Raw genomic sequence first — 26,376 nt, forward strand, 5'->3', positions numbered from 1 at the left:
TTCTTTTGACCACGGCTCTGGTTAAAAGTAGTGCACTACATAGGGATTAGGGTGCAATCTTGACAGAGCCATAGTGTTTGCCATTGATGCTAAGAAGAATTGACTGGATTTTCCCTATGGGATTTAGTAATAACTGGAAAGCCTCTAGATCACTCAGAAAAAGTCTGATTTTGAAGTCCTTTGTGTAAATAGAAAAACACATGCGATCACCCACACACTTGGAGGCACGTGCACAAACATATACAGGAGGCAGCCACAGGAGGCAGCCACAGGAGGCAGCCACAGGAGGCAGCCACAGGAGGCAGCCACAGGAGGCAGCCACAGGAGGCAGCCACAGGAGGCAGCCACAGGAGGCAGCCACAGGAGGCAGCCACAAGTGTTTCAAGATTTTCTGAAAAGTCTGATTGGGTGACTGGATTCTTTGACAATTTTTTGGGGGCTTTCCTCTGACACCGCCTAGTATATAAGTCCTGGATGGCAGGAAGCTTGGCCCCAGTGATGTACTGGGCCATATGCACTACCCTCTGTAGCGCCTTACGGTCAGATGCCGAGCAGTTGCCATACCAGGCAGTGATACAACCCGTTAGGATGCTCTCGATGGTGCAGCTGTAGAACTTTAAGGATCTGGGGACCCTTGCCAAATCTTTTCATTCTTCTGAGGGTGAATAGGTGTTGTCGTACCCTCTTCACGACTGTCTTGGTGCGTTTGGACCATGATAGTTCGTTGGTGGACACCAAGGAACTTAACTCTTGACCCGCTCCACTACAGCTCTGTCGATGTTAATGGGGTCCTGTTTGGCCTGCCTTTTCCTGTAGTCCACGATCAGCTCCTTTTTGTCTTGCTCACATTGAGGGAGTGGTTGTTGTCCTGGCACCACATTGCCAGGTCTCTGACCTCCCTATAGGCTGTCTCATCGTTGTCTTTGATCACTGTTGTGTCGTCAGAAAACTTAATGGAAAGGGAGGGGATACCCAGTTGTACAACCGAATGCATTCAACAGAAATGTGTCTTCTACATTTAACCCAACCCGTCTGAATCAGAGAGGTGTGGGGGTCTGACTTAATCGACATCCACGTCTTCGGGACGGGGACAGTGGGTTAACTGCCTTGGTCAGGGGCAGAACAACAGATTTTTACCTTGTCAGCTCAGGGATTCGATCCAGCAACCTTTCGGTTACTGGCCCAATGCTCTAACCACTAGGATCCCTGCTGCCTCAATGGTGGTGGAGTTGTGTTTGTCCATGCAGTTGTAGGTGAACAGGGAGTATAGGAGGGGAATAAGCACACATCTCTGAGGGGTCCCAGTGTTGAGGATCAGTGTGGCAGACGTGTTGTTGCCTACCCTTACTTACATGGGGGAGGCCCGTCAGGAAGTCCAGGATCCAGTTGCAGAGGGAGGTGTTTAGTCCCAGGGTCCTTAGCTTATTGATGAGCTTCGAGGGCACTATGGTGTTGAACGCTGAGCTGTAGTCAATAAATAGCATTCTCACATAGGTGTTCCTTCTGTTTAGGTGGGTAAGGGCACTGCGGTGTGCAATAGAGACTGCATCATCTGTTGGGACGGTATGCAAATTGGAGTGGGTCTAGGGTTTCTGGGATGATGGTGTTGATGTGAGCCGTAACCAGCCTTTCAAAGCATTTCATGGCTACAGGCGTGAGTGCTACGTGTCGGTAGTCATTTAGGCAGGTTACCTTATTTTTTTACGAGGATTAAATGTCAGGAATTGTGAAACTGAGTTTAAATGTATTTGGCTAAGGTGTATGTAAACTCCTGACTTCAACTGTATATACTCAGATCATGTAACACACAGGTGGCCTTTATTGAACTAATTATGTGACTTCTGAAGGTAATTGGTTGAACCAGATCTTATTTCAGGTCAAAGGGGGTGAATACATTCGCATGCAAGTCATTTTTTTCATTTCAGTTCACCAATTTGGACTATTTCCTTTCTGTCCATTTCATGAAATCGAAATAAAAATCTATATATATATATATATATATATATATATATATATATATATATGCCATTTAGCAGACGCTTTTATCCAAAATAGGAAAAACGCCAAGGGGGGATGAATTATTTTACAAGGCACTGTAACTTACTGACTTTATTGTCCCCATGGGGACATTTTGTTGGAGTGTCATGTACACGTTTAAAGTGGTGTTTAAATACAAAACAAGATTGACAATACAAGTTTTATACCAATAAAACATGTATTTTTTTATTTTTTAAAGACTAGCCTGCTGGCCTTACTGGGTCGATAGGAACATTAGCCCGAGCTATTTAGGAGGGATATCACAGCTGGCACAAGTGATTGTCTAGTTGTGTTTTTCCTGCTGAGGGGTGCCCTATACCTGTGCCCAGAGGGGAGTAGTTCAAAGTCCGGGTACAGGGGCTGGCTTGGGTCTAAAATGATTTTGTGAGCCTTGCAGAGGGCCCTGACTTTAAAGATCTCATCCAGGCCTGTCTGTTTGACTCCAAGTACCTTGCTTGCTGTGGTGATAATCCTTCTCAGCATAGTATTAGACTGTCAGGGAGAGGTGTGCGTAATTGCGTGTGTACGTGTATGTGTGCGTCTGTGTGTATTTGCGTACCTCCTATGAACAGGTAATAGGTGTGTGCTTGTAGGTGTGTGCTTGTTCCGATAAAGTCGGAGGCAAAGGGAACTTTTGGTTTTGTTCTTTTGAAGTTTTCCTCTGAATCCTTGACAGGTATTAGTTTCATCCTCTTGATGCTCTGAGGCTGTTCTGTTCTCATTGGGATGCATGTGGGATGTGTCAGAGGTGTGTGTGTTTGTGTGTGTGCTCTGCCACTTTTCACACTCCTCTGTTTGCTCACAGCTATGAATAACACTCGGCAGTGTTTTTGCCTGACAACCACAGACACTGATGCTGTTGAACAAGAACAACATCCACTGAGTGGCTTGCGTAATTAGATTGTGCCCAATGATTGCACACGTTCCCTATTTCGTGCACTGCTCTTGCCCAGGGCACATATAGCTCTGGTCAAAAGTAGTGCACTACTTTGGGAATAGGGTGCAATAATGTTCCTTGCATTACTGTTTGGATGGACATAGACTTGATATTGATACAGGGGCTTGTTACTGATGATAATAATAAAGATGTCACATTTATTGTTGGTCTGAACAGGGCCACATGGACAGTAAGGTAAGGTAACTTTTTCAAATGGAAAGTTTTTAGTTAAATTATTTATTATTATTTTTATCAACCTGACCCCCCCCCCCTCTTCAGAGGACAAATATCAGATTTTTTTTACAGCTTTTCTGCTACATATACATACATTTGACATACATGGTACTTTTATATAAAGAAGTCACATAAAAATAATACATTACCAAAGATAATCTCTTTGAACCCTCAGCCACTCTCAGCCCACCCCACCAATCACCATAGACCTCAGCTCTTTAATCCCAACCCTCAGCCACTCTCAGCCCACCCCACCAATCACCATAGACCTCAGCTCTTTAATCCCAACCCTCAGCCACTCTCAGCCCACCCCACCAATCACCATAGACCTCAGCTCTTTAATCCCAACCCTCAGCCACTCTCAGCCCACCCCACCAATCACCATAGACCTCAGCTCTTTAATCCCAACCCTCAGCCACTCTCAGCCCACCCCGCCAATCACCATAGACCTCAACTCTTTAATCCCAACCCTCAGCCACTCTCAGCCCACCCCCCAACCCTCAGCCAATCACCATAGACCTCAGCTCTTTAATCCCAACCCTCAGCCACTCTCAGCCCACCCCGCCAATCACCATAGACCTCAGCTCTTTAATCCCAACCCTCAGCCACTCTCAGCCCACCCCGCCAATCACCATAGACCTCAGCTCTTTAATCCCAACCCTCAGCCACTCTCAGCCCACCCCGCCAATCACCATAGACCTCAGCTCTTTAATCCCAACCCTCAGCCACTCTCAGCCCACCCCGCCAATCACCATAGACCTCAGCTCTTTAATCCCAACCCTCAGCCACTCTCAGCCCACCCCGCCAATCACCATAGACCTCAGCTCTTTAATCCCAACCCTCAGCCACTCTCAGCCCACCCCGCCAATCACCATAGACCTCAGCTCTTTAATCCCAACCCTCAGCCACTCTCAGCCCACCCCGCCAATCACCATAGACCTCAGCTCTTTAATCCCAACCCTCAGCCACTCTCAGCCCACCCCGCCAATCACCATAGACCTCAGCTCTTTAATCCCAACCCTCAGCCACTCTCAGCCCACCCCGCCAATCACCATAGACCTCAGCTCTTTAATCCCAACCCTCAGCCACTCTCAGCCCACCCCGCCAATCACCATAGACCTCAGCTCTTTAATCCCAACCCTCAGCCACTCTCAGCCCACCCCGCCAATCACCATAGACCTCAGCTCTTTAATCCCAACCCAGCCACTCACCATAGCCTCACTCAGCCCACCCCGCCAATCACCATAGACCTCAGCTCTTTAATCCCAACCCTCAGCCACTCTCAGCCCACCCCGCCAATCACCATAGACCTCAGCTCTTTAATCCCAACCCTCAGCCACTCTCAGCCCACCCCGCCAATCACCATAGACCTCAGCTCTTTAATCCCAACCCTCAGCCACTCTCAGCCCACCCCGCCAATCACCATAGACCTCAGCTCTTTAATCCCAACCCTCAGCCACTCTCAGCCCACCCCGCCAATCACCATAGACCTCAGCTCTTTAATCCCAACCCTCAGCCACTCTCAGCCCACCCCTCAGCCAATCACCATAGACCTCAGCTCTTTAATCCCAACCCTCAGCCACTCTCAGCCCACCCAGCCACTCTCAGCCAATCACCATAGACCTCAGCTCTTTAATCCCAACCCTCAGCCACTCTCAGCCCACCCCGCCAATCACCATAGACCTCAGCTCTTTAATCCCAACCCTCAGCCACTCTCAGCCCACCTCGCCAATCACCATAGACCACCCTCGTTTGGCTTCCGTGTGACATATATTTCTCAATTGTGCTGTTTTACATACATTTTTAACCTTTCTAGTCGTATTTTATCCACAGAGTGTAAGATAAAGATGAACACCTTTCCTATGAGTATTATTATATTGTTTATTGACTCACTATGCTTTTCCAAATCGCTCAACACTGCTATTTGTAAGGTTAATTTTAAGTGTATGTTGTGATTTTTTTTTTACCATTCCTGAACCTGTGACCAGAAACAAGCTACATGGGGGCAATAGCGGAATACATTATCTGTTTTTTCTGTCTCTTTGCAGCAAAATCTACAGAGCTGAGATTGTTGTATGCCCCATATATATAGCATTCTGTTGGTGGCAAGAATTCTATTTAATAATATTTAATATTTAATAATATTTAAAGTGTTGAGTCAAGTGTAGTTTTTTGAACCAGTTCATATACCCAATCTCTTCCCATTTATTTTGCAACCTGTAATCTGCCAATTTTTGTCCTCAAATGAAACTGGTATATTTTTCTATTTGTGCCAGTTCCTTTCTGCCAATTGGTATCTTTAATATATGGCAGGCAAACAAGTTCCCTTCCCATAAATATATATATTTTTATGAATCCGTATATTTGAGTTTAACCATAACATTTGTTGTCATATTTGTTCTATCTTTTCTGGAGGATGAAACTGAAATTGTAACCAGCTTTGTATGGTTTGTTTAAGAAAGGACGATACTTCAAACAAAATTTAATTTTCAATTAGTCGGAAATGAGCAGTTGTAATCTGTATAAAGGCAATTTTTGAACAAAGGACGAGCTGTTCTTATTAATCTACTGGAGAACAATTTTGTGTTTAAGTATAATTTATGTATGAGTGAAGCTTTTATCCCCTGGATTTCTAACTCCTTGATGTTCTTGTTGAGTCTAATTTTAAATGCAGCATTTAAATGGCCATAATAAATAGATATGGAGACAACGGACAGCCTTGTTTTAACTCCTCTTAAAAGCTCGATATTTTTTGAAGTAACTATTTTTTACTATTTTACATCTGGGTTTGCTGTATGAAACTTTAACCCATTATGTAAGAGTCACCAAAATTAAAGTAATCCAGGCATTTATATATTAAATCTAGTCAAACGCCGTTTTCAAAATCTGCTATGAAGACCGCGCCTGGTATCTTTGATGTTTCATAATGTTCAATTGTTTCAAATAATTGTTGTATATTATCTACAATATATCGTCCATGTAAAAAACCTGTCTGATCAGGATGAACAATATCTGGTAAAACCTTTTTATAAATTCTATGTGATATGCATTTTGCTAGGATTTTTCGCATCACAACATTGTAGTGTTAGAGGCCTCCAGTTTTTTTTAATGGACTGGATCTTTATACTTACCACCCACCTGGGCACTGTTTTATTAGTAATGAAATCAGATCTTCTTGTTGAGTACCTGAAAGTCTGTTTGTATAGGAGTAATTAAAACATGCCAATAATGAATCTTAGAGTACATAAAAAAGATCTGATATACCTCTACTGCTATACCTTCAAGCCCTGGTGTTTTTCCAGACTGAAAAAATTTAAATGTCCTCTTCTTTAAATTGGCCTTCACACAGGTCTTACCGTAAATTTGTTAATTTTACATTATTATTATTAGGAAATAAATCCTTACAGTTAGCATCATTCAGTGGAAATGGAGGAGACGGTTAAGAAAACATGCTTAAAATATTTTGCTTCCACTTTCAAAATAGAATTTGGTGAATCATGGATGACTCCATTTGTAATTCTGTAAATTATTTATTTATTATTTATTATATTTATTATAATTTCGATTTTGAAGATTCAAGAACAATTTTGTGCATTTTTCACAATTTTCCATTCAATTTGCTTAATTTTTCTATTACATTACACTTGGAACAGTGAATAAGTACCCCCATTTCTTTTAGATTTTCCTCTGACCTATTTTGTACCTCCTATAGTACAATTTCCGTTACCATCTACCTGCTCTGTTACTTCCTCTTTCCTTCATTAGTCTAATCTCTTCTGACCTAAACTGCTTTTGTATTAATGATGAGTATTGTATTGAATGGTTTAAGTGGTTAAGTGTCCTATACAATAAGGGGATATGCTGTACCCATGTTGTGCAAACAAAAAGTCAATTATGAATTATTTTGTCTTAGTTAAGATCAAATTGTCATCCAATAGGCTTTGATTAAATTTCCAATCTCCCCGTCCACTTGGAAATTCTGTAATAGTTATATGGAGGCCAATTAGATGGTGGTCCGATCACATTCGGTCTCCTATTAATACAGTTTTTTACTTTTGATGCCAGCAAGAATGAGACTAGGAAATAATCAAGACGGCTAGCTTGATTAAGCCTCCTCCATGTATATCTCACTAGGTCAGGGTTTTTCAGCTTCCATATACTCTAGTTACTGTTTTTATTTACTTTTCTGCTCTTTTGCACACCAATATCTCTACCTGTACATGACCATCTGATCATTTATCACTCCAGTGTTAATCTGCAAAATTGTAATTATTCGCCTACCTCCTCATGCCTTTTGCACACATTGTATATAGACTCCCTTTTTTCCTACTGTGTTATTGACTTGTTAATTGTTTACTCCATGTGTAACTCTGTGTTGTCTGTTCACACTGCTATGCTTTATTTTGGCCAGGTCGCAGTTGCAAATGAGAACTTGTTCTCAACTAGCCTACCTGGTTAAATAAGGTGTTCTCAACTAGCCTACCTGGTTAAATAAGGTGTTCTCAACTAGCCTACCTGGTTAAATAAAGGTGTTCTAAACTAGCCTACCTGGTTAAATAAGGTGTTCTAAACTAGCCTACCTGGTTAAATAAGGTGTTCTAAACTAGCCTACCTGGTTAAATAAAGGTGTTCTCAACTAGCCTACCTGGTTAAATAAAGGTGTTCTCAACTAGCCTACCTGGTTAAATAAAGGTGTTCTCAACTAGCCTACCTGGTTAAATAAAGGTGTTCTCAACTAGCCTACCTGGTTAAATAAAGGTGTACTCAACTAGCCTACCTGGTTAAAGGTGTTCTCAACTAGCCTACCTGGTTAAATAAAGGTGTTCTCAACTAGCCTACCTGGTTAAATAAAGGTGTTCTCAACTAGCCTACCTGGTTAAATAAAGGTGTTCTCAACTAGCCTACCTGGTTAAATAAAGGTGTTCTCAACTAGCCTACCTGGTTAAATAAAGGTGTTCTCAACTAGCCTACCTGGTTAAATAAAGGTGTTCTCAACTAGCCTACCTGGTTAAATAAAGGTGTTCTCAACTAGCCTACCTGGTTAAATAAAGGTGTTCTCAACTAGCCTACCTGGTTAAATAAAGGTGTTCTCAACTAGCCTACCTGGTTAAATAAAGGTGTTCTCAACTAGCCTACCTGGTTAAAGGTGTTCTCAACTAGCCTACCTGGTTAAAGGTGTTCTCAACTAGCCTACCTGGTTAAAGGTGTTCTCAACTAGCCTACCTGGTTAAATAAAGGTGTTCTCAACTAGCCTACCTGGTTAAAGGTGTTCTCAACTAGCCTACCTGGTTAAATAAAGGTGTTCTCAACTAGCCTACCTGGTTAAATAAAGGTGTACTCAACTAGCCTACCTGGTTAAATAAAGGTGTTCTCAACTAGCCTACCTGGTTAAATAAAGGTGTTCTCAACTAGCCTACCTGGTTAAAGGTGTTCTCAACTAGCCTACCTGGTTAAATAAAGGTGTTCTCAACTAGCCTACCTGGTTAAATAAAGGTGTTCTCAACTAGCCTACCTGGTTAAATAAAGGTGTTCTCAACTAGCCTACCTGGTTAAATAAAGGTGTTCTCAACTAGCCTACCTGGTTAAAGGTGTTCTCAACTAGCCTACCTGGTTAAATAAAGGTGTTCTCAACTAGCCTACCTGGTTAAATAAAGGTGTTCTCAACTAGCCTACCTGGTTAAATAAAGGTGTTCTCAACTAGCCTACCTGGTTAAATAAAGGTAAAATAAAAAAAGTTCTAATGTATCCATGATCTTCATGATTTCCTTTAGTGCTTGAGGGTGATTCACTTTACGATCCATTGAGGTACTTAAAACCGTATTATAATTGGTCCCATGGTGTTTATACTTGCGTACTATTGTTTGTACAGATGAACGTGGTACATTCAGGCATTTGGAAATTGCTCCCAAGGATGAACCAGACTTGTGGAGTTCCACATTTTCTGAGGTCTTGGCTGATTTCTTTTGATTTTCCCAAGATGTCAAGCAAAGAGGAACAGAGTTTACATTTACATTACATTTAAGTCATTTAGCAGACGCTCTTATCCAGAGCGACTTACAAATTGGTGCATTCACCTTATGACATCCAGTGGGACAGTCACTTAACAATAGTGCATCTAAAACTTAGGGGGGGTGGGGTGAGAGGGATTACTTATCCTATCCTAGGTATTCCTTAAAGAGGTGGGGTTTCAGGTGTCTCCGGAAGGTGGTGATTGACTCCGCTGTCCTGGCGTCGTGAGGGAGTTTGTTCCACCATTGGGGGGCCAGGGCAGCGAACAGTTTTGACTGGGCTGAGCGGGAGCTGTACTTCCTCAGTGGTAGGGAGGCGAGCAGGCCAGAGGTGGATGAACGCAGTGCCCTTATTTGGGTGTAGGGCCTGATCAGAGCCTGGAGGTACTGCGGTGCCGTTCCCCTCACAGCTCCGTAGGCAAGCACCATGGTCTTGTAGCGGATGCGAGCTTCAACTGGAAGCCAGTGGAGAGAACGGAGGAGCGGGGTGACGTGAGAGAACTTGGGAAGGTTGAACACCAGACGGGCTGCGGCGTTCTGGATGAGTTGAAGGGGTTTAATGGCACAGGCAGGGAGCCCAGCCAACAGCGAGTTGCAGTAATCCAGACGGGAGATGACAAGTGCCTGGATTAGGACCTGCGCCGCTTCCTGTGTGAGGCAGGGTCGTACTCTGCGGATGTTGTAGAGCATGAACCTACAGGAACGGGCCACCGCCTTGATGTTGGTTGAGAACGACAGGGTGTTGTCCAGGATCACACCAAGGTTCTTGGCGCTCTGGGAGGAGGACACAATGGAGTTGTCAACCGTGATGGCGAGATCATGGAACGGGCAGTCCTTCCCGGGAGGAAGAGCAGCTCCGTCTTGCCGAGGTTCAGCTTGAGGTGGTGATCCGTCATCCACACTGATATGTCTGCCAGACATGCAGAGATGCGATTCGCCACCTGGTCATCAGAAGGGGGAAAGGAGAAGATTAATTGTGTGTCGTCTGCATAGCAATGATAAGAGAGACCATGTGAGGTTATGACAGAGCCAAGTGACTTGGTGTATAGCGAGAATAGGAGAGGGCCAAGAACAGAGCCCTGGGGGACACCAGTGGTGAGAGCGCGTGGTGAGGAGACAGATTCTCGCCACGCCACCTGGTAGGAGCGACCTGTCAGGTAGGACGCAATCCAAGCGTGGGCCGCGCCGGAGATGCCCAACTCGGAGAGGGTGGAGAGGAGGATCTGATGGTTCACAGTATCGAAGGCAGCCGATAGATCTAGAAGGATGAGAGCAGAGGAGAGAGAGTTAGCTTTAGCAGTGCGGAGCGCCTCCGTGATACAGAGGAGAGCAGTCTCAGTTGAATGACTAGTCTTGAAACCTGACTGATTTGGATCAAGAAGGTCATTCAGAGAGAGATAGCGGGAGAGCTGGCCAAGGACGGCACGTTCAAGAGTTTTGGAGAGAAAAGAAAGAAGGGATACTGGTCTGTAATTGTTGACATCGGAGGGATCGAGTGTAGGTTTTTTCAGAAGGGGTGCAACTCTCGCTCTCTTGAAGACGGAAGGGACGTAGCCAGCGGTCAGGGATGAGTTGATGAGCGAGGTGAGGTAAGGGAGAAGGTCTCCGGAAATGGTCTGGAGAAGAGAGGAGGGGATAGGGTCAAGCGGGCAGGTTGTTGGGCGGCCGGCCGTCACAAGACGCAAGATTTCATCTGGAGAGAGAGGGGAGAAAGAGGTCAGAGCACGGGGTAGGGCAGTGTGAGCAGAACCAGCGGTGTCGTTTGACTTAGCAAACGAGGATCGGATGTCGTCGACCTTCTTTTCAAAATGGTTGACGAAGTCATCTGCAGAGAGGGGAGGAGGAGGGGGGGCGGAGGATTCAGGAGGGAGGAGAAGGTGGCAAAGAGCTTCCTAGGGTTAGAGGCAGATGCTTGGAATTTAGCGTGGTAGAAAGTGGCTTTAGCAGCAGAGACAGAGGAGGAAAATGTAGAGAGGAGGGAGTGAAAGGATGCCAGGTCCGCAGGGAGGCGAGTTTTCCTCCATTTCCGCTCGGCTGCCCGGAGCCCTGTTCTGTGAGCTCGCAATGAGTCATCGAGCCACGGAGCGGGAGGGGAGGACCGAGCCGGCCTGGAGGATAGGGGACATAGAGAGTCAAGGGATGCAGAGAGGGAGGAGAGGAGGGTTGAGGAGGCAGAATCAGGAGATAGGTGGGAGAAGGTTTGAGCGGAGGGAAGAGATGATAGGATGGAAGAGGAGAGAGTAGCAGGGGAGAGAGAGCGAAGGTTGGGACGGCGCGATACCATCCGAGTAGGGGCAGTGTGGGAGGTGTTGGATGAGAGCGAGAGGGAAAAGGATACAAGGCAGTGGTCGGAGACTTGGAGGGGAGTTGCAATGAGGTTAGTGGAAGAACAGCATCTAGTAAAGATGAGGTCGAGCGTATTGCCTGCCTTGTGAGTAGGGGGAAGGTGAGAGGGTGAGGTCAAAAGAGGAGAGGAGTGGAAAGAAGGAGGCAGAGAGGAAAGAGTCAAAGGTAGACGTGGGGAGGTTAAAGTCGCCCAGAACTGTGAGAGGTGAGCCGTCCTCAGGAAAGGAGCTTATCAAGGCATCAAGCTCATTGATGAACTCTCCGAGGGAACCTGGAGGGCGATAAATGATAAGGATGTTAAGCTTGAAAGGGCTAGTAACTGTGACAGCATGGAATTCAAAGGAGGCGATAGACAGATGGGTAAGGGGAGAAAGAGAGAATGACCACTTGGGAGAGATGAGGATCCCGGTGCCACTACCCCGCTGACCAGACGCTCTCGGGGTGTGCGAGAACACGTGGGCGGACGAAGAGAGAGCAGTAGGAGTAGCAGTGTTGTCTGTGGTGATCCATGTTTCCGTCAGTGCCAAGAAGTCGAGGGACTGGAGGGAGGCATAGGCTGAGATGAACTCTGCCTTGTTGACCGCAGATTGGCAGTTCCAGAGGCTACCGGAGACCTGGAACTCCACGTGGGTCGTGCGCGCTGGGACCACCAGAGTAGGGTGGCCGCGGCCACGCGGTGAGGAGCGTTTGTATGGTCTGTGCAGAGAGGAGAGAACAGGGATAAACAGACACATAGTTGACAGGCTACAGAAGAGGCTACGCTAATGCAAAGGAGATTGGAATGACAAGTGGACTACACGTCTCGAATGTTCAGAAAGTTAAGCTACGTAGCAAGAATCTTATTGACTAAAATGATTAAAATGATACAGTACTGCTGAAGTAGGCCAGCTGGCAGTGGGTGCGTTATTGACACTACACTAATCAAGTCGTTCCGTTGAGTGTAATAGTTTCTGCAGTGTTGCTATTCGGGGGCTAGCAGGCTAGCTAGCAGTGTTGTTTACGTTACGTTGTGTTAAAAGAACGACAATAGATGGCTAGCGAACCTAGAAAATCGCTCTAGACTACACAATTATCTTTGATACAAAGACGGCTATGTAGCTAGCTAAGTAGCTAGCTACGATCAAACAAATCAAACCGTTGTACTGTAATGAAATGAAATGAAAATGTGATACTACCTGTGAATGCGACCGGGTAGTTGAGTTCTATACAGAAGACGTTGGCTAGCGTTGGCTAGCTAGCAGAGTCACCTACGTTAAGGATGACAAATAGCTGGCTAGCTAACCTCGGTAAATTAAGATAATCACTCTAAGACTACACACTCTAAACCTAAACAACACAATTATCTTGGATACGATGATACGAAGACAGCAAAGACAGCTATGTAGCTAGCTAACACTAAACTAATCAAGTCGTTCAGTTGAGTGTAATAGTTTCTCCAGTGCAGCTAGTCAGTGGACGTTAGCTAGCTGGCTAGTGAAGACTACGTTAGGACGGTGAAATACGATAATTACGCAATTATCTTTGATACAAAGACGGCTATGTAGCTAGCTGAGAAGAAATTGCTAAGATAAGACAAATCAAACCGTTGTGATATAATGAAATATAATGAAAAAGTTATACTACCCGTGGGAGCGACCACTCGCTCCAACCGGAACCGGATTCGGAAGGTAGGTCTTGAAATACATCCACAGGTACGCCTCCAATTGACTCAAATTATGTCAATTAGCCTATCAGAAGCTCCTAAAGCCATGACATAATTTTCTAGAATTTCCCAAGCCATTTAAAGGCACAGTCAACGTAGTCAAATCAAATGTATTTGTCACATACACATGTTTGGCAGATGTTAATGCAAGTGTAGCGAAATGCTTGTGCTTCTAGTTCCGACAATGCAGTAATAACCAACGAGTAATCTAACAATTCCAAAACTACTACCTTATACACACAAGTGTAAAGGGAAAAAGAATATGTACATAAAGATATATGAGTGATAGTACAGAGCGGCATAGGCAAGATGTAGTAGATGGTATCGAGTACAGTATATACATATGAGATGAGTATGTAAACAAAGTGGCATAGTTTAAAGTGCCTTGTGATACATGTATTACATAAAGATGCAGTAGATGAAAGAGTACAGTATATACGTAGACATATGAGATGAGTAATGTAGGGCATGTAAACATTATATTAAGTAGCATTGTTTAAAGTGGCTAGTGATTATATTTTACATCAATTCCCATTATTAAAGTAGCTGGAGTGGAGTCAGTGTGTTGGCAGCAGCCACTCAATGTTAGTGGTGGCTGTTTAACAGTCTGGTGGCCTTGAGATAGAAGCTGTTTTTCAGTCTCTCGGTCCCAGCTTTGATGCACCTGTACTGACCTCGCCTTCTGGATGATAGCGGGGTGGACAGGCAGTGGCCCGGGTGGTTGTTGTCCTTGATGATCTTTATGGCCTTCCTGTAACATCGGGTGGTGTAGGTGTCCTGGAGGGCAGGTAGTTTGCCCCCGGTGATGCGTTGTGCAGACCTCACTACCCTCTGGAGAGCCTTACGGTTGTGGGCGGAGCAGTTGCCGTACCAGGCGGTGATACAGCCCGACAGGATGCTCTCGATTGTGCATCTGTAGAAGTTTGTGAGTGCTTTTGGTGACAAGCCGAATTTCTTCAACCTCCTGAGGTTGAAGAGGCGCTGCTGCGCCTTCTTCACGACGCTGTCAGTGTGAGTGGACCAATTCAGTTTGTCTGTGATGTGTACGCCGAGGAACTTAAAACTTGCTACCCTCTCCACTACTGTTCCATCGATGTGGATAGGGGGGTGTTCCCTTTGCTGTTTCCTGAAGTCCACAATCATCTCCTTAGTTTTGTTGACATTGAGTGTCAGGTTATTGACACCACACTCCGAGGGCCCTCACCTCCTCCCTGTAGGCTGTCTCGTCGTTGTTGGTAATCAAGCCTACCACTGTAGTGTCGTCCGCAAACTTGATTGAGTTGGAGGCGTGCGTGGTGCATGTAAACTTCTGACCCACTGGAATTGTGATACAGTGAATAAGTGAAATAATCTGTAAACAATTGTTGGAAAAATGACTTGTCATGCACAAAGTGGAGGTACTAACCGACCTGCCAAAACTATAGTTTGTTAACAAGAAATGTGTGGAGTGGTTGAAAAACAAGTTTTAATGACTCCAAACGAAGTGTATGTATAGTATTTAGAGTTAGGCTATGGTGTGTTGGACAATTTTCCTCCTCTCTGTTAGATAATTAGACATTGGTTTTAGACTCGTATAGCAGCTCTCTCTCTCCCTCTTTTGGTTTTAGACTCATATAGCAGCTCTCTCTTCCTCTTTTGGTTTTAGACTTATATAGCAGCTCTCTCTAGCTCTTTTTAAATGTTAGACCCATATAGCAGCTCTCTCTCCCTCTTTTGGTTTTAGACCTATAGCAGCTTTCTCTTCCTCTTTTGGTTTTAGACCTATAGCAGCTCTCTCCCTCTTTTGGTTTTAGACCTATAGCAGCTCTCTCTCTCTCTTCCTCTTTTGGTTTTAGACCTATAGCAGCTCTCTCTCTCTCTTCCTCTTTTGGTTTTAGACCTATAGCAGCTCTCTCTCTCCCTCTTTTGGTTTTAGACCTATAGCAGCTCTCTCTTCCTCTTTTGGTTTTAGACCTATAGCAGCACTCTCTCTCCTTGGTTTTAGACCTATAGCAGCTCTCTCTCTCTTCCTCTTTTGGTTTTAGACCTATAGCAGCTCTCTCTCTCTTCCTCTTGGTTTTAGACCTATAGCAGCTCTCTCTCCCTCTTTTGGTTGTAGACCTATAGCAGCTCTCTCTCCCTCTTTTGGTTTTAGACCTATAGCAGCTCTCTCTCTCTCCCTCTTGGTTTTAGACCTATAGCAGCTCTCTCTCTCCCTCTTTTGGTTTTAGACCTATAGCAGCTCTCTCTCCCTCTTTTTTTAAATTTTTTTATTTTACCTTTATTTAACCAGGCAAGTCAGTTAAGAACATATTCTTATTTTCAATGACGGCCTGGGAACAGGTTAACTGCCTGTTCAGGGGCAGAACAACAGATTTGTACCTTGTCAGCTCGGGGGTTTGAACTCGCAACCTTCCGTTTACTAGTCCAACGCTCTAACCACTAGGCTACACTGGTTTTAGACCTATAGCAGCTCTCTTTCTCTCCCTCTTTTGGTTTTAGACTTATAGCAGCTCTCTTTCTCTCCCTCTTTTGGTTGTAGACCTATAGCAGCTCCCTCCCTCTCTCTATTTTCCTCCTTGTTTTTTTCAAGAGTAAATGGAGGGATTTCTCACGGAGGGAGCTATTATCAGGTTTCCACAGTTGTTCAAAAAGATGCTAAAAGGCAGAGAGTGTTTCCCAAATGGCTCCCTATCTCCCTGGGCCTATCCAAAAGTAGTGCTCTATATAGGGAACAGTGTTTCATTTGGAACACAAGCAGATGCACTGGTCAGGTTCCTGAGGTTCTGTCGCATCCCTTCTTTTCTGGGTGAGTGCCAGCGCGAGAGGGCATTTGAGTGTCATGAATACCAGATGCCCTGTGATTCAGGCCCTTTATGACCTGCACGCCAAATACACACACACACACACACACACACACACACACACACACACACACACACACACACACACACACACACACACACACACACACACACACACACACACACACACACACACACACACACACACACACACATAGAGCATCTCTCTCTCTCCCTCCTTGGTTTTAGATTAAATTAATATAGCAGCTCTCTCCCTCCCTCCCTCCCTCTTGGTTTCAGATTAATAGAGCAGCGCTCTCTCCCTCTTGGTTTCAGATTAATAGAGCAGCGCTCTCGCCCTCTTGGTTTCAGATTAATAGAGCAGCGCTCTCTCCCTCTTGGTTTCAGATTAATAGAGCAGCGCTCTCTCCCTCTTGGTTTCAGATTAATAGAGCAGCTCTCTCTCTCCCTCTTGGTTTCAGATTAATAGAGCAGCTCTCTCTCTCCCTCTTGGTTTCAGATTAATAGAGCAGCTCTCTCTCTCTCCTTGGTTTCAGATTAATAGAGCAGCTCTCTCTCTCCCTCTTGGTTTCAGATTAATAGAGCAGCTCTCTCTCTCCCTCTTGGTTTCAGATTAATAGAGCAGCTCTCTCTCTCCCTCTTGGTTTTAGATTAATATAGCAGCCCCCCCCCACCCTTCCTTGTTTTAGATTAATATAGCAGCCCCCCTTCCTGGTTTTAGATTAATATAGCAGCCCCCCCCTTCATTGTTTTAGATTAATATAGCAGCCCCCCCTTCCTGGTTTTAGATTAATATAACAGCCACCCCCCCCCCTTACTGGTTTTAGATTAATATAGCAGCCCCCCCTCCTGGTTTTAGATTAATATGGCAGCCCCCCTTCCTGGTTTTAGATTAATATAGAACCCCCTTCCTTGTTTTAGATTAATATAGCAGCTCCCCCCTTCCTTGTTTTAGATTAATATAGCAGCTCTCCCCCTTCCTTGTTTTAGATTATTATAGCAGCTCTCCCCCCTTCCTGGTTTTAGATTAATATAGTAGCTCTCCCCCCTTCCTTGTTTTAGATTAATATAACAGCCCCCCTTCCTGGTTTTAGATTAATATAGCAGCTCTCCCCCCTTCCTGGTTTTAGATTAATATAGCAGCTCTCCCCCCTTCCTGGTTTTAGATTAATATAGCAGCCCCCCTTCCTTGTTTTAGATTAATATAGCAGCCCCCCCTTCCTGGTTTTAGATTAATATAGCAGCTCTCCCTCCCCTTCCTTGTTTTAGATTAATATAGCAGCTCCCCCCCCTTCCTTGTTTTAGATTAATATAGCAGCTCCCCCCTTCCTTGTTTTAGATTAATATAGCAGCTCCCCCCTTCCTTGTTTTAGATTAATATAGCAGCTCCCCCCTTCCTTGTTTTAGATTAATATAGCAGCTCTCCCCCCTTCCTTGTTTTAGATTAATATAGCAGCTCTCCCCCTTCCTTGTTTTAGATTAATATAGCAGCCCCCCTTCCTGGTTTTAGATTAATATAGCAGCTCCCCCCTTCCCGGTTTTAGATTAATATAGCAGCCCCCCTTCCTTGTTTTAGATTAATATAGCAGCCCCCCTTTCCTTGTTTTAGATTAATATAGCAGCTCTCCCCCTTCCTTGTTTTAGATTAATATAGCAGCTCTCGCCCCTTCCTGGTTTTAGATTAATATAGCAGCTCTCCCCCTTCCTGGTTTTAGATTAATATAGCAGCCCCCTCCCCTTCCTTGTTTTAGATTAATATAGCAGCTCCCCCCTTCCTTGTTTTAGATTAATATAGCAGCTCCCCCCTTCCTTGTTTTAGATTAATATAGCAGCTCCCCCCTTCCTTGTTTTAGATTAATATAGCAGCTCTCCCCCTTCCTTGTTTTAGATTAATATAGCAGCTCTCCCCCCTTCCTTGTTTTAGATTAATATAGCAGCCCCCCTTCCTGGTTTTAGATTAATATAGCAGCCCCCCTTCCTTGTTTTAGATTAATATAGCAGCTCTCCCCCTTCCTTGTTTTAGATTAATATAGCAGCTCTCGCCCCTTCCTGGTTTTAGATTAATATAGCAGCTCTCCCCCTTCCTGGTTTTAGATTAATATAGCAGCCCCCCCCTTACTTGTTTTAGAATAATATAGTAGCCCCCCTTCCTGGTTTTAGATTAATATAGAACCCCCCCTTCCTTGTTTTAGATTAATATGGCAGCCCCCCTTCCTGGTTTTAGATTAATATGGCAGCCCCCCTTCCTGGTTTTAGATTAATATGGCAGCCCCCCCTTCCTGGTTTTAGATTAATATAGAACCCCCGCCCCCTTCCTGGTTTTAGATTAATATAGCAGCCCCCCCCCTTCCTGGTTTTAGATTAATATAGAACCCCCCTTCCTGGTTTTAGATTAATATAGCAGCCCCCCCTTCCTTGTTTTAGATTAATATAGCAGCCCCCCTCCTGGTTTTAGATTAATATGGCAGCCCTTTTAGATTAATATAACAGCCCCCCTTACTGGTTTTAGATTAATATAGCAGCCCCCATCCTGGTTTTAGATTAATATAACAGCCCCCCTTACTGGTTTTAGATTAATATGGCAGCCCCCCTTCCTGGTTTTAGATTAATATGGCAGCCCCCCTTCCTGGTTTTAGATTAATATGGCAGCCCCCCTTCCTGGTTTTAGAATAATATAGTAGCCCCCCTTCCTGGTTTTAGATTAATATAGAACCCCCCCCCTTCCTTGTTTTAGATTAATATGGCAGCCCCCCTTCCTGGTTTTAGATTAATATGGCAGCCCCCCTTCCTGGTTTTAGATTAATATGGCAGCCCCCTTCCTGGTTTTAGATTAATATAGAACCCCGCCCCCCTTCCTGGTTTTAGATTAATATAGCAGCCCCCCTTCCTGGTTTTAGATTAATATAGAACCCCCCTTCCTGGTTTTAGATTAATATAGCAGCCCCCCTTCCTTGTTTTAGATTAATATAGCAGCCCCCCTCCTGGTTTTAGATTAATATGGCAGCCCTTTTAGATTAATATAACAGCCCCCCTTACTGGTTTTAGATTAATATAGCAGCCCCCCATCCTGGTTTTAGATTAATATAACAGCCCCCCCCTTACTGGTTTTAGATTAATATAGCAGCCCCCCCTTCCTGGTTTTAGATTAATACGGCAGCCCCCCTTCCTGGTTTTAGAGTAATATGGCAGCCCCCCTTCCTTGTTTTAGATTAATATAGCAGCTCTCTCCCCCCCCTTCCTGGTTTTAGATTAATATAGCAGCTCTCCCCCTTCCTTGTTTTAGATTAATATAGCAGCCCCCCTTCCTGGTTTTAGATTAATATAGCAGCCCCCCTTCCTGGTTTTAGATTAATATAGCAGCCCCCCTTCCTGGTTTTAGAGTAATATAGCAGCCCCCCTTCCTGGTTTTAGATTAATATAGCAGCCCCCCTTCTTGGCTTTAGACCCATATAGCAGCTCGCTCTCCTCTCCATCCCTTTTGGTTTTAAATTCATATAGCATCTCTCTCTGTCCCTGTCTCTCTCTCTCTCTCTGATTAATATTATGTTTCTCCACCCTGTTTCATTCCTATTTACACAGGCAGCCCCATGTAGTCATGTGTTCCGTTGATACCGCAGGAGGAAGTTAAGGACACTTTCTCTCCTCTCTCTATAATACACACCTACACACACACTGATGGTCAATACACTCACATTTCCAAGTATACCCAATCTTTCGCTTCCGTTCAATCAAATGTTTTAAGAGACTCCTGCCCTCATTTCCTCCTTGTTTTTCTCAAGAGTAAATGGATGGATTTCTCACGGAGGGAGCTATTATCAGGTTTCCACAGTCGTTCAACAAGCTGCTAAAAGGCAGAGGGTGTTTCCCAAATGGCTCCCTATCTCCCTGGGCCTATCCAAAAGTAGTGCTCTATATAGGGAACAGTGTTTCATTTGGAACACAAGCAGATGCACTGGTCAGGTTCCTGAGGTTCTGTCGCATCCCTTCTTTTCTGGGTGAGTGCCAGCGCGAGAGGGCATTTGAGTGTCATGAATACCAGATGCCCTGTGATTCAGGCCCTTTATGACCTGCACGCCAAATATGTACGCCATGCACACACACACATACTTTATCCTCATCTACTGGGTAGTGAAGACATATGGGGCGGCAGGATAGCCTAGTGGTTAGAGTGTTGGGCGAGTAACCGGAAGGTTGCAAGTTCAAATCCCAGAGCTGCCCCTGAACAGACAGTTAACACACTGTTCCTAGGCAGTCATTGAAAATAAGAATTTGTTCTTAACTGACTTGCCTAGTAAAGGTAAAGTAAAAAATAAAATAAAAATATGACTCAAATGATTAGATTAGAAAATTGGATTGCATAATATTCTGCACTAATGTGATGTTGATTTGAATTTAGGCCAAACATTCTAACCTTCTGCAGAGGTTCTGTACAGTGTGCCATATGGTAACTGGATCACTGTGTCACCATGGTCCCATACAGTAGTAGAACTCATCCAGTATTCAAGCTCTGGGACAGAAATGGAATTTCCCTTTTCCTATAGAATGCCTCTTTTTTTTCCTGTGTGTGAGTTAGCGAACGCTCCTTGGTTTGGAGGCATCATAAGTAGTGGCTATCTAATCCTTGCCAGGCAGTGCTGTTGTGATGCATTGAAGGAGAGAGAGGAGAGTGGCAGATAAGTGGGGCGAGTGAGAGATATGGTCTGTTACCTTTTCTCTCATTGTCTGGTTATCCTCCTCTTCAGGGACACACGTCACTAAACCAACCATCGCGTTCCACTCGGCTACACTGTGACATCACGTAGTCACGCACTCACTCCAAACCCATCTGCCGCCCCCTTCCAATTAATGTGTCTCGAGTATTTTCTGTTTTGCTTGAAAAGTGGGCTGTGGTTCTGTTACATTTGAGTAATTTAGCAGATGCTCTTAACCCTAATTGCTCCTGTAAGTTGCTTTGGATAAGTGCCTTGCTCAAGGGCATATCAACACATTTTTCACCTAGTCTACTTGGGAATTGGAACTAGCGGTCTTTCGGTTACTTTGCGTTCCAGCGCCTTAGGGCGTCCTCTTTGCGTTCTCTCGCTCTCTCTCTCTGCCTCTGTTTCTCCCTCTGATCCACTTTCCCAATTCACCTACAGTTGAAGTCGGAAGTTTACATACACTTAAGTTGGAGTTATTAAAACATGCATTTCAACCAATCCATAAATTTCTTGTTTACAAACTATAGTTTTGGCAAGTTAGTTAGGACATCTACTTTGTGCATGACACAAGTAATTTTTCCAACAATTGTTTACAGACAGATTATTTCACTAATAATTCACTGTATCACAATTCCAGTGGGTCATAAGTTTACATATACTAAGTTGACTATGCCTTTAAATGTCTTGGGAAATTCTAGAAAAGGATGTCATGGCTTTAGAAGCTCCTGATAGGCTAATTCACATAATTTGAGTCAATTGGAGGTGTACCTGTGGATGTATTTCAAGGCCTACCTTCAAACTCAGTGCCTCTGCTTGACATCTTGGGAAAATCAAAAGAAATCAGCCAAGAAAAAATTGTAGACCTCCAAATGCCTGAAGGTACCACGTCCATCTGACAAACAATAGTACCCAAGTATAAACACCATGGGACCATGCAGCTGTCATACCGCTCAGGAAGGAGACCCGTTCTGTCTCCTAGAGATGTAAGTACTTTAGTGCGAAAAGTGCAAATCAATCCCACATCAATCCCAGAACAACAGCAAAGGACCTGATGAAGATGCTGGAGGAAACAGAAAAGTATTTTTATCCACAGTAAATCTAGTCCTATATCGACATAAGCTGAAAGGCGGCTCAGCAAGAAAGAAGCCACTGCTGCATTTTTTTGGGGAGAAATGTCCTCTGGTCTGATGAAACAAAAATAGAACTGTTTGGCCATAATGACCATCGTTATGTTTGGAGGAAAAAGGGGGAGGCTTGCAATCCGAAGAACACCATCCCAAACGTGAAGCACGGGGGTGGTAGCATCATTTTGTGGGGGTGCTTTGCTGCAGGAGGGACTGGTGCACTTCACAAAATAGATGGCTTCACGAGGGAGGAAAATTATGTAGATGTATTGAAGCAACATCTCAAGACATCAGTCAGGAAGTTAAAGCTTGGTCGCAAATGGGACCCCAAGCATACTTTCAAAGTTGTGGCAAAATGGCTTAAGGACAATAAAGTCTAGGTATTGGAGTGGCCATTACAAAGCCCTGACCTCAATCTTATAGAACATTTGTGGGCAGAACTGAAAAAGCATGCGTGAGCAAGGAGGCCTACAAACCGGACTCAGTTACACCAGCTCTGTCAGGAGGAATGGGCCAAAATTCACCCAACTTATTGTGGGAAGCTTGTGGAAGCTTGTGACTACCCAAAACGTCTTACCCAAGTTAAACAATTTAAAGGCAATTCTACCAAATACTAATTGAGCGCATGTAAACTTCTGACCAACTGGGAATGTGATGAAAGAAATAAAAGCTGAAATAAATCACCCTCTCTACTATTATTCTGACATTTCATATTCTTAAAATAAAGTGGTGATCATAACTGACCTAAGACAGAGAATTTTTGCAAGCATTAAATGTCAGGAATTGTGAAAAAACTGAGTTTAAATGTATTTGGCCAAGGTGTATGTAAACTTCTGACTTCAACTGTATCTAGGAAATGGACAAACCTATTATCTGTTCCAGCGCCTTCTATTCTAAAGTCAGTTCTGAGGTATTTCAATTTGTTTTCCAAATCCAAAAATAATAATTTGAGCCACAGATTGGATGAAATCTTGTTTCAAAAGATCCTACCACAGATTTTCTGAAGGAATCGATAGCTGTGTTTTGTGGGCCCAAGTTTAGACAGTTTTACACATGTTTTAAACTTGCTTATAATCACCATGGTTTGTACAGTAAACCTACTACAATACAGATACCTGACCACAGGTTTGTGTCCCAAATGGCACCTTTCTCCCTTCATGGTGGGCCCTGGTCAAAATTATATATATATATATATATATATATATATATATATATATAAAAGTAGTGCTACAAAGGAAATAGGGGGGGCCATTTGGGACACGCACCAGGAGTTAGTGGAGCTTGAGAATGCCAATGGTGTACCAGTTTCAATTCCCCCCGACTGAGCTCTCACCAACTGCGCACTGTTATGGTCTGGAAGGGATTGTTTCCATTCAGGTATCTAAGGCAATCAGTGAATAATTTATAGTAATAGGTTCAAACCTATACATAATAGATGACTCTGATCGTAGCTAACAGGCCCCATCTGAGTTGTTTGTGTGTGTGTGTGTGTGCACTCGCGTGTCCGATACATAACAAATTATTCTGATCGTCGCTAATAGGCCCCACCTGAGTTGCCTGTGTGTGTGTGTGTGTGTGTGTGTGTGTGTGTGTGTGTGTGTGTGTGTGTGTGTGTGTGTGTGTGTGTGTGTGTGTGTGTGTGTGTGTGTGTGAGAGTGCGTGTGTAGATGCTGTGCTACGGGAGACACCTCCTGCTGTCTCCCTGCCGGCTCTCTCCACCTGTTAGGCTGCTCCATAGGAAATCAGCAATCAGCTCTCTGTCTCTCTCTGGGAAAAGGAAATTATTCTATTTTTTTTCGGGTTCCTCACTTGGGCAAAGTGGTGGAAACTTGGCCTGCGCTGTACCCTGGATGGTGTAGACTGTTAATTGTTTTGGAGAAAGATGCTGTTCCACAGTGAAATGGGTTGGTATGCTGATTCAGGTTGAGCACTGCAGCACACTGTGCCATGGAAAGTGTGCCTCTGTAGTCCGTATCACCACACTGACCAGGTTGTGTCTCTGTATCACCACACTGACTAGCCTGTGTCTCTATCACCAGCCTGTGTCTCTGTATCACCACACTGACCAGCCTGTGTCTCTGTATCACCAGCCTGTGTCTCTGTATCACCAACCTGTTTCTCTGTATCACCACACTGACCAGCCTTTGTATTACAACACTGACTAGTCTCTGTATCCTCCTAGATCACCACACTGATCAACCACAAAGACAAGCCAAAGAAGTCAGAGCGGACCCAGCAGGCCATCCAGAGGGTGGGCCAGGCCGTCAGCGTTGCTGTGGGCCGCTTTGTTGGTGTAGGCGAGGCCATCGCCGTGGAGAACGAGGAGCTGAAAGAAGAGATGGGCATGGCTTGTTTCGAGGCGCGCAGAGCAGGTAACTGGGGCTGTGTCTGAAAGTGCGTCCTTTCCCTGTGTAGTAGTGATGGGGGAATAAATTGATACGAATCCCCGAGCTGACAAGGTAAAAATCTGTCGTTCTGCTCCTGAGCAAGGCAGTTAACCCACTGTTCCCCGGTAGGCTGTCTTTGTAAATAAGAATTTATCTTAACTGACTTGCCTAGTTAAAAACATTTTTAAAAATGGCAATACATATCGTATTGGCACTTAAGTATCATGATAATATTGTATTGTGAGGTCCCTGGCAATTCCCAGCCATACTATTTAGTACACTACTTTTGACCAAAACCCCATGTGAGCCCTGGTCAAACGTAGTGCACTATATAGGGAATAGGGATGCCATTTGGGATGCTGACTAGCAGTCCAATTGACTGTGTTTTTGGGGTTGTTTTCATCATAAATAAATAATGTAAAAGTTGTTCTCTGCCTAGACAACTCTGCTATCAAACACAACTCCACTGGAGGCATCCAGAAGTAGAAGGCTTTGTTGTATTTGTTCCTTTATGAGTGAAGTTGAGCTGAAGGCTAAAGTGAAGTGAACAGAGTTACTGCTGCTCTTGCCTGAGGGGGGAAAAACAGAGACCGTGAAAAGAACAGTGTGAGTCAGGTTTGGAGAAGTACAGAGCTGGAATGGGAGGAGGAGGGAGATAAACCACTTCTCCAGTCTTTTTGGCTCTACAACAAAGAACAAACAGAAAAAAACATATACATGATCAAATACAAATCTTAAAATCAACTATTAAAGACTTCCAGAACCCACTGGATTCTCCAATTACATTGAATGAACTACAGGACAAAATAAAAACCCTCCAACTATTGTGTGATGGTATCCTCAATGAAATGATCAAACATACAGACAATAAATTCCAATTGTCTATACTAAAACTCTAACATCATCCTTAGCTCTGGCATCTTCCCAAATATTTGGAACCAAGGACTGATCAACCCAATCCATAAAAGTGGAGCCAATTTTGACCACAATAACTACAGCGGGATAGGTTTCACCAGCAACTTTGGTAATATCCTCTGCATTAACAGCAGACTCGTACATTTACTCAGTGAAAACAATGTACTGAAAAAATGTCAAATTGGCTTTCTGTCAAATTACCAATCAACAGACCACATACAGTTGAAGTCGGAAGTTTACAAACACTTAGGTTGGAGTCATTAAAACTCGTTTTTCAACCACTCCACACATTTCTTGTTAACAAACTATAGTTTTGGCAAGTTGGTTAGGACATCTACTTTGTGTATGACACAAGGAATTTTTCCAACAGTTGTTTACAGACAGATTATTTCACTTTCATTCACTGCATAACAATTCCAGTGGGTCAGAAGTTTACATACACTAAGTTGACTGTGCCTTGAAACCGCTTGGAAAATTCCAGAAAATTATGTCATGGCTTTAGGAGCTTCTGATAGGCTAATTGACACCATTTGAGTCAATTGAATGTGTACTTGTGGATGTATGTCAAGGCCGACCCTCAAACTCAGTGTCTCTTTGCTTGACATCATGGGGAAATCTAAAGAAATCAGCCAAGACCTCAGAAAACAAATTGTAGACCTCCACAAATCTGGTTCATCCTTGGGAGCAATTTCCGAAAGCCTGACGGTACCACGTTCATCTGTACAAACAATAGTATGCACGTATAAACACCATGGGACCACGCAGCCATCGTTCCGTTCCACTCAGGAAGGAGATGCGTTCTGTCTCCTAGAACGTACGTTGTAGTGAAAAGTGCAAATCAATCCCAAAACAAAAGCAAAGGACCTTGTGAAGATACTGGAGGAAACCGGTACAAAAGTATTTATATCCACAGTAAAACAAGTCCTATATCGTCATAACCTGAAAGGCCGCTCAGCAAGGAAGAAACCACTGCTCCAAAACTGCCATAAAAAAAAGCCAGACTACGGTTTGCAACTGCACATTGGGACAAAGATCGTACTTTTTAGAGAAATGCCCTCTGGTCTGATGAAACAAAAATAGAAATGTTTTTGGCCATAAAGACCATCGTTATGTTTGGAGGAAAAAGGGGGAGGCTTGCAAGCTGAAGAACACCATCCCAACCGTGAAGCACGGGGGTGGCAGCAT

The 26,376-nt window shown here is 44.1% G+C and overlaps 1 protein-coding gene across 2 annotated transcripts in view; it reads left to right on the forward strand.

Annotated features, from left to right (window-relative positions):
• LOC124013087 (alpha-catulin-like) overlaps window positions 1-26,376 on the forward strand; it is a 114,841-nt gene that overhangs the window by 32,045 nt on the left and 56,420 nt on the right. For both annotated transcript variants that reach the window (XM_046327239.1, XM_046327240.1), the window contains exon 2: window positions 24,072-24,261. In XM_046327239.1, the coding sequence (XP_046183195.1) occupies window positions 24,072-24,261 (190 nt within the window). The remainder of the gene's footprint in view (window positions 1-24,071; window positions 24,262-26,376) is intronic.

The sequence above is a fragment of the Oncorhynchus gorbuscha genome, linkage group LG24, assembly GCF_021184085.1.
Source record: "Oncorhynchus gorbuscha isolate QuinsamMale2020 ecotype Even-year linkage group LG24, OgorEven_v1.0, whole genome shotgun sequence".
NCBI classification, from domain to species: domain Eukaryota; kingdom Metazoa; phylum Chordata; class Actinopteri; order Salmoniformes; family Salmonidae; genus Oncorhynchus; species Oncorhynchus gorbuscha.